General features: G+C 42.7%; 1 protein-coding gene across 2 annotated transcripts; it reads right to left on the bottom strand.

Moving 5' to 3' along the window:
- Positions 1–228: 228 nt before the first annotated feature.
- cstf1 (cleavage stimulation factor, 3' pre-RNA, subunit 1) lies at positions 229–8,851 on the bottom strand. 2 transcript variants are annotated; one of them, XM_074614256.1, is made up of 7 exons: positions 8,740–8,800; positions 8,298–8,396; positions 7,092–7,309; positions 6,276–6,553; positions 5,985–6,182; positions 5,418–5,808; positions 229–881 (listed from the first exon to the last, which is right to left on the bottom strand). In XM_074614256.1, the coding sequence occupies exons 3-7, from the start codon at positions 7,258–7,260 to the stop codon at positions 622–624; spliced, it is 1,296 nt and encodes a 431-aa protein (XP_074470357.1). In that variant the 5' UTR covers positions 7,261–7,309; positions 8,298–8,396; positions 8,740–8,800; the 3' UTR covers positions 229–621. The 2 variants fall into 2 exon arrangements, with proteins under 2 accessions (XP_074470357.1, XP_074470775.1); XM_074614674.1 differs by lacking the exon at positions 8,298–8,396 and having other exon boundaries at positions 8,740–8,851.
- Between the last annotated feature and the right edge of the window lie 299 nt (positions 8,852–9,150).

Here is a 9,150-nt window from a genome sequence, read left to right as displayed (position 1 = left end):
CTTCGTGTTTCAGGCTTCCCTTCAACCAGAGAGAGAACTCTACCTCGTGTTGACATTTTTACTTATATGCAGATATCCCGTATCATAGCAACAAGACGCAACTAAAGCATCTGAGCTAAAATAAACACAGCTGAAGTTGTCCTTCTGTGTTCTGCATGTAACAAGAAACAAGTATTTAAACAGCAACAAGTCACATGACACAATAACAAAGTCACAGAAAGTGAAACGTAAAGAAAAGCGTTTTATTTCTCTGTAGGATTCTTTACATAATGTTGTCAGACACGTATAAAAACAATCTGAGCCTGTCAACGGTAAAAACAAGAACTTGTGCTGAGGAGTTTCCCCGAGGGATTACATCACAGCCCGTTTAGCGGCTGCCGTCTGCAGCGTTCTCCCTCAATACTGGACCAGTTTCACAACGTGTTGTCTCCATTAGACACACAAACATGGGAAAATAGGGCCCAGGTTGAAAAATACCTGAGTTACCCTTTAAGTCCTGTCCAGTTTCAAATGAAATCAAAATGAAGGACACCACAGATCAGAAGGAAGTGATGAGTTCACTGAGGTCACGGAGAGTCCAGCATCCTGTTTGGTTCTCAGACGTTGGAGATGAAGTGAGTCTCAGTCCGTGGTGGTGCGGCGGTACCAGAAGCGGGCCCTGAAGTCGTCGCTGCAGGTCATGAAGCCGGGGTTGGTGGGCGAGTGGACGATGCAGCGGACGATGTTGTTGTGTCCCAGAGACAGCAGGTTCTTCCTCTCGGCCGTGCGAGAGTCCCAGCAGCAGAGGCTGATGGTCCGCTCGTCTGGCAGCAGCACGTAGTCCTCCGTGTGGTTGAACACGCCCTGCGTCCGATGCATCTGACGGCCGCTCAGCCCCGCACCTATAAACAGACAGAGGGGGGGGGGCATGGTCACTTCAACACGGAGACTATTTAAATCAAATCAGAGCGCATTTTCATTTACGATTACTCGACCATTCACACAAACTCACCCTCCTACGTTACTGTTGCTACATCAAGCTTTCCATTTGTTCACTTTTCTATCTTATCTAAATGATGAAAGTAAATGTAGTTTTCCAAACAATGCGTCGTTGACAGAGGTCGACAAAAACGCTCTTCTCCTTTCTAGTGAACAACCGTCACTAGCTAGCTCATGAAGCTAACGTTAGCTTCATGAGTTGGTTGAACCTCCAGCTGATTTTTTAATGTGTATAACTTCACTTGTATCAAAATGAAAACTGTAAAGAAATCTTGAATATGCATTTGATGGCTAAACACACGTCAGCGTGCTAAAAGACTGAGACTACAGCAGGTTAAAGGTTAACATCCTCACCAGGTGAGGATCCATGTAGAAGACATGGAATTAAAGACAGCATTGGTCTTGTACTGCAGTGTTGAGCTGCTATAATTATATAAGTAGAATAAGGAGAAATGTGACATCAGACTGTTTATTTTAACACAACCTCGTCCGCCTGCTTATCTTACACACTTGGACGAGCAAGACAGATGTTAGATTGATGTTTATTGTTCATATTTCAGTTTACTTTACAAGAGAAAAAGCTTTTAGGACTAACTGATGTGTGGCGAATGCTATCTGGCGTATGTAGTTTGGCCGGGGTTACTGGAGCGTAGGGGTCGACCAATTATCGGCTGCCATATTCAGCATTCAGCAGAATCCTTTTTTTGATGTGATTGCATATAAAACAATCAAAAGAATTCACCACCGTGGCTCTAATGCAGCTGCCTGCCTCTGTCTGTAGTCACCACGCTGTAGTCTCACTCAATGTCCCGCCCACAGTACTATCTGATTGGCTGAACATCACGAGTAATAGCCTATCAACACTACTGTAGGCTGACGGCCAAAGCTCCTCCGGTGAGCGAGCGGAGCTGCGTGTCGTATGCCAGCAGCAGATATTGCTGAAGTGTTTCTGCTGGTAAGGTTCTGCCGTGGCGGCAAAAAATTGGAAAATAGTAGTTAAATGGTGAATGGACCTGCGGTGTGTAGAGGCCTTCAGACTGAAACATAACAAAATGTGAACAAAGTGAAGCAGTCTGAATATTCCTTGAATGCCCTGGAGATGCAGATAATGACAGATTTTAATCAGCTAAATCCCGACAGACCAGATCGCACGAGTACAGATGAGGAAGAGCTCACAGAGATACAGGATGGCTGTGTCTGTCATCTGGGCTCACTGTGGCTTCAGTAAACAAACAGAACCAAAAGAAACTAAAACGTTAAAGCTGTCGGGAAATATCTGTGTCTTCTAGAGGAAACGGGAGCATTTTGTTCCATCACCTGAAACACAAACAACGTGACGACACGGCCAAGAAAAGAGTACGGACGGAGAACTGCACCTGCACTTCACTCTACCACCTTTCAAAAAAGGAAAGGTAAATCAAAGCAGGAAAGACGTGTCCGTCTGTTACTGCAAGAAAGAACTGCAGACACGTAAGAAGATGACGTCATCGTTCAGAAAACAAGTAATAGAAGAAGCTGCAACACTCTGCGTGTTCCTGATAATGTGGTCAGTCAGAGTGAAGAAAGACTGTCTGTAACGTGGTAGAAGATACGTGGAAATGTTGACACTTCTCCTGCTCCGTAATCTGATTTCCTGTTAACACAACGGCTGAAGGTTGGTGCTCGTGGTGAAAAAACAATGTTGATAGCAGCCCAAAGAGATCATAAAACACAAATGAGCGATGCTAGTCCATCACACAACAGCAATTACATATTGTAGAAACAGAGAAAAACGCCATATGCTGTTAGGCTCCACAACATCGCCCCCAACTGGATTTGTAATGAACTGCAATAAACTTCTGTGTTTAATTAGATGGTATGAAACAACATTATCCTCCTCTTCCATTTTATAATGCCAGTCGTACTGCTGCAGTTATTGTGGTGAAAGTAACTTAAGTGGTGTAATCAGCATCTTCATCAACATATTACTCCACACAGACGGTAATATTATAAAGCAACTTGTATGTAACAGGGCTGGGGCGATTCAACGATGTAATTGACGCCATCGATTATAAAGATAAATCAATTTGCAGAACGTGTGTCAGCGTGTCAAAACACAAACCCCCCAGAAAACAAGCTGCAGCTAATAAAAGTCACCCGGGATTCTCTAAAGCGTGGAAGTGTTTCAGACAGGAACCCAACAACGTGGTGCTCTGTAAAATCTGCAAATTGGAAAAACTGTAAGTACGAACACTCCAAAGGCAAAAGCATCACAGCAGCGGCAGCAAGACAGCAGCAGCAAGACAGTATCGTGTCTTTTTTACTAAAAAAGCATGATATATTTCTGCACCGCTGCTGTCATGGTAACGTAATGTTACAACATGCTTCATCTAAAGTTGTTGTTCGGCTGTTTTATATCGTTTGTTTACTTTAACGGTCATGTATGAGTGAGAGAATGGCTTGAACTAATGTTACAGACTGTAGTTACAGCCGGTAAAATCGTTTAATAGAATTTAAAATATCGAAAAAATTATAATTAAAACAATAATGTTCAGGTGCAGCTGTAATATGTAATATATTACATTTTGAAAGTAACTTTCCCCAACACTGGTCTTCACAGGCCGATGAACACCAGGAACATCAACCCTCAAATTCCTCCAAATGACGGAAAATGAAAATCAAAAAAGGTCAAATGATGCATTGCATCTTGTCGAGTGCATTCTTAATTGACAAAAATAGGCTTTTGCATTTTGAGATTTTCAAACACTTTGTTTTTAAATGTGTATTGGGGTCGTGCATGCTCTTGATGCTGCTCAAAAACTTGTTAAACCTGTCAGAAGTTAAAATGCGTGAAAGTAAGAAATAAAAAAAATGAAACCACAGCTTGCTTCTCTTTGCTTGTTTTGCAAACTAGCTACATTTCCAACAGCGTAAATGGCATCCCAAAATACGAGTGCAGAGGATGTTGTGGACGAGGGTACATTTTAAGATCTTTTGGCTGACTCAAATAATCAGAGGTATTTATTCGAGCCAGAATATACGGCAAACGCCGACAGGTGGAGGCTTCGCTCAAAATGCCCTCCGATGCTCCAACGGAAACATCATCAGAATCATTCTGCTGTGATGAACATCAGCGTGGGCAGCTCTAGTTGGATGCTGTGTGTGTGTTTATATGCATGAAAATTTGACTCCTCACTTGAACAGAGGTGTGCTGGAGAGCTTCTTCAGGATCCTGAAGACAAACTGGAAAATACAACTAAGACCAGCAGAGCCGAGAGGGCAGACGACCACTGAGAGAGTATTTTGTCACCTAACGCTGTTTAAGCTGCTTTGTTTTGTTGTGAAGATCTTGCACCGATGAAGGCCGACTGTTGCGTCGCCTCATGTCGCCTTATGTCGCCTTTGTCTTGGCCAAAAAGTTGCATTTGAACACACCGCAAAGACTACAAGCAATGGCCAACTACCACGTATGTTCTGCTCCTGCGTGAGAGGAAATAACTCTCCACACCAGCAGGCGGCGGTAGTCTGTATTCATCATTCTAAAAGGGAAACTGGAAGACCGAGGACGGCGGATATACAAGCAGTTGTTATGATGCGTACATGAAACAAAGCGGTGTCTGCCGACCGTTTTCTCACCACTCTTACTCACAACTGAGCTTCATTCCAGATGTTGATGTCGCTGTGAAAATATCCGTGTGTTGGAACGATCAGATGAGATGAAGATGAAACATGAGAAGAGTGTTCTGTGTTTGTCCTCTTGACTTTACTGATTTGCTTGCTTTCCTCACTTTCGTTTCTCTTCATGTGCGCTGATTCGTTTAAGCTGAACAGCCAATCAGAGTGATTTCTCACCGACGGGCTCTGCTGTCGATTCAACAAACTGAATCGGCCGAAAAAAACTCTGACTCGGGCGGACTAGAGACGACGATGCGGGACACACAACAAAAACTCGGCCGACAGACGCTCACCGACAACCCCAAACTGTTCGGCGGTCGACCGTCGGCTTGGTGTGTCAGGACCTTCAGCGAAATGCTGAGTGAATTTAAGTTGCACTTTTATTATGAAATGTAAAAATGGAAGGAGTGAAGCTGTACTACGCTGAGGTTGAATATGTGGAAAATAATAAAGAGTTGCTGCTGTCTTGGTTCAGACTACGGAGCCTTCATGTTTTTAATTTATAACCTGCGTAAGTATAAACGCAACTCTGCTTCACTATGTTTTGGTTGTGTGTCAGTAGCTCACGTGCAATGCATCCTGGTACATGTAGGCACTGCCGGCACGGCTTCGCGGGAGAACGCACTGAGGAATCCATTGCATCAATGAACTACACTTTCCATCAACACTGAATGGACATCTTTATAAAAGGTGGCGAACTTTCCCTTTAAATATGAATCATTCACAACACTTCTAACTGTATGAATCTGCTCTGTGGTTCTAGTGAAACCCGTCCGCCTCCTTACCTGTGTATTTGACCAGCGTCCGGCCCGTAGAGATCTCCCACAGTTTGACCACGGAGTCTTTGCCGCTGGACAGGATGTACTTGGAGTTCTTGGAGAAGATGGCGGAGCAGACCTCGGCTCCGTCGTGGGCCTTCTCGAAGGTGGTCACGCAGCGGTTGGAGACGCCGTCCCACAGCTTGATGCTGCCGTCCTTGCTGCAGCTGACGTAGCTGTTGGCGCTGGGGTTGTAGCCGACGCCGCTGATGGTGTCCGTGTGCTGGTCCAGAGGGTTGCAGGACACGAAGCACTGGAAGGTGTTGACGTCGTAGAGGCGGAGGGTGGGGTGCTGCGTCCCCACCAGCAGGAAGTCACCTGAAGGGTGGAAGGAGATTGAACGCAGCATTTCTGCTTCCTGTTGGGAAACGGAAGAAGAGAGGAACTATAGTCAGAGTAGTTTTACAAAATTGAAATGTTACAATTCCCCGGCCGTGTTTACGTTAGCGTTGTCAGTTTCTATGTAACTTGGCATTTCCACTTTAAACAGAATTATTATTTCCCCAAAAACAGAAATTGTGTACAAAGCCTGACCTGTATGTATTTAAATGCTCTTTTTGCAGAGGGCTTTGAGTAGTCAAACAGTTTCAGGGTGTAATCTCTTGAGCCAGAAGCAAGAATCTGTTCAGTGGGATGGAAGGCGAGGCAGGTGACCTCGTCTACGTGGTCATACAGCGTTCGAATCACGGGGTGATTCTCCATGTTTTGCTGCGCTGTCTCATTCATCATCACCTGACATATAAAGACACAAAAAAAACAGTAAACATACAGTTAGCCTGCTGGATTAAAAATGTGCAGTGTGCTCTGATCTCAAATCTGCCTCACCTCAATAGGCATAGCACTCTTGGCCAGCATGCGCTCAGTGTCCAGGATCTTGATGGAGGCGTCAGCAGAGCCGGTGGCGATCAGCTGGCCATCACGACTGTAAGAAGCGACGCGGCATGGACCCTTGTGGGACGTTACATAGCAGGTCTCATACTCTGATGCCTCTGGAGACATGGTCTGGACGTCGGCGTCAAACTCCAGATCAATACCCACACCGGGAGCCACTGTGTCCGAGCGCCCGATGGCATACTGGACTGCACTGTCGTCATTCTCCATCCCTGGAAAAAGGTTGGAAATTGTACAATTAGGACATCTGGAACCATCAAACATGGCTCAAACACACAGCTGCACAATTAATCGAATACTAATCGCAATCACGATTTTGGCTTCCAACATTTAAATGTACATGATCGACTGGACTCCGAGAGATTCGGCGATTCTCCGATTTTTTTGCAAAATTTGCAAAGCGACACAGTGGATGCATTTGGGCAAAGAATAGAAATGTTTATTTTTAAGTTATATAATTGTAGACTACCTCTCAGCATTGGTAAAGTGTCCCACATTGTCCCACACAAACATACTCTTTGTCCCACATTTATTTTGTTGGGATCTGGTCACCCAACATGGAAGTGAAAGCAGTGCTCTGTTTATTTAAATATAATGAATAATCGTGATCTCAATGTTGATCCAAATAATCATGCAGCCCTTCTCAAACATGCAGACATGGAGAGAACATGGAGGGGGACATGGAGAGAACATGGAGGGGGACATGGAGGGGGACATGGAGGGGACATGGAGGGGACATGGAGGTCTTACCTATCTTTGCCAGCTGCATCAGCTGCTCAGACGGCGACACCACATTGGGAGGTTTGACCTCAGTGATGAGACTGTTGGCGATGTTGGTGTAACCGTCATAGAGCAGCTGGCTGATGATGAGCCTGTAGAGCTGTTGTCGGTCCTTCAGAGTGGGTTTGGGTCGGTACATGGTGGGTCCGTCCGTGGGACCAGAAGGGACTTAGCTAGAAGTTAGCTGGCTGGAACAAAAGACACAATGTCAACAATTAAACTTAAATTAATTTACAAATATTAAGGCATTGTAATCTAAACTCAATACTTCTAACATACAAGGCACAATTGGATCGGAAAGTTAACTTAAATTATAAAAAATAATATAATAACAAAAATAAAAGAGGGGGTAGAAAATAATTCAAGGAACAAAAAATAAATGCATAATAATAATAATAAGACTGCACTCTTCCATAGCAGCTCTAGAGGTCATCATCATATATGTTCAGTTCTTCATCAGCTCTGAGGAGACACTTTGCATGTTGTCCTTTCATTAGTCTTAAAGCACTGAGATGATTGTCCACAAGGTCCCTTTTGAAAACGGAAAATAGGTTTCATTTTCCTCCATTTGGATGAAAACATTTCACCGGCAGTATCAGATTGTTCAAAATCAAGTCACTCTTAATGTCCTTCATGTTGATACCAAACACTATATGTTCTCGTGAGAGGAGCAAATAGTTAGATTCTGGTTGACAGCCAGTCCTGCAAATCCTCCCAGAGTGCAGCAGAATATATATATATACACATATATATACATATGTATACATATACATATATATATATATATATATATATATACATATATATATATATATATACATATATATATGTATATATATACATATATATATATATATATATACATATATATATATATATATATACATATATATATATATATATATATACATATACATTGTATATATACATATATACAATGTATATATATATATATATATACATACATATACATATATATATACATATACATATATACATATATATGTATACAATGTATACATATATATATATATACATATACATATATACATATATATGTATATGTACACATACTGGGAAAACAAAGTAGTTAACTTGTGTTTGGTGGATTATTTCTCTGTTGTATCAATGCTAATGGTCATTGTATTCCACATGGTTGAAAGCCTGTTTATTGACCTTCACAATGATGTCACACTTGTAAGGATCATGTATTTGTGGGATGAGCAGCACAGCTGATGATGTGGGGAGCGCCCAAGAACAATTTGCCAAAATGCTCTGCCAATGGTAAACAGTGTAGCTGCTAGCTGTTAGCTACCTAGCTGTTAGCTACCTAGCAGCTAGGTAGCTAACAGCTAGCAACTAGGTAGCTAACAGCTAGTTAGCAGCTAGTTAGCAGCTACAGTGAATGAATGGAACTTGTGCTAACGCTGTTAGCTTTGTTGCTAACAGCGTTAGCTTTGTTGCTATAGTTAATAAAGATGTAAAACAACAGTCTCGTTGGTAAACAGGCGGATTTAAACTCCAGATCTGAACTGACTGGATGTCTGTAACTCTGCACCAACAGACACGAGTTGGATATTTAACATGTAATCACATGAAAACATGAAATATAACTAACCTCTCCAGACTCCAGCGCTGCTGCTGGACCAACGTGCGTTACGCTGTTTGCGTCCTACGTCACAGGACTGGAGGACAGAGCAGCGATCCTATTGGCCAACAGCAGAGCTACACACTGAGGATGCGTTCAGAGTAAACAGACTTTTCTAATTTAAAATTCACAGTTAAATAATACATAAATAATTATCGGTGTAATACTTCTGGTGTATAATCCGATTTGTGCTCTTTGTTTTATCCTGCGGCACAAAGTAGCTCCCTGTCTGTGGAACGAAAAAAACAAATGAAACATTACGTTGATATAAAGGTCTTTTTGTCATTAAGCTATACATGTAGGAGCCTAACTGAAGGTACTTGAAAGGCAACATGCCTTCAGTGTAGTCACAGAATAAAATATTCAGCACCTTTCCTCTCT

The sequence above is a fragment of the Sebastes fasciatus genome, chromosome 1 (assembly GCF_043250625.1).
Source record: "Sebastes fasciatus isolate fSebFas1 chromosome 1, fSebFas1.pri, whole genome shotgun sequence".
In the NCBI taxonomy this organism is placed as follows: domain Eukaryota; kingdom Metazoa; phylum Chordata; class Actinopteri; order Perciformes; family Sebastidae; genus Sebastes; species Sebastes fasciatus.
This window is presented reverse-complemented; position numbering and strand designations above follow the sequence as displayed.

Coding starts and splice junctions, on each gene's coding strand:
- cstf1 (XM_074614674.1), bottom strand. CDS start 7,260: ATGTACCGACCCAAACCCACTCTGAAGGACCGACAACAGCTCTACAGG. Junction 5,809..5,984: donor GAGCATTTAAATACATACAG/GTCAGGCTTTGT, acceptor GTTTCCCAACAG/GAAGCAGAAATGCTGCGTTC. Junction 882..5,417: donor GACGCTGGTCAAATACACAG/GTAAGGAGGCGG, acceptor GTCTGTTTATAG/GTGCGGGGCTGAGCGGCCGT.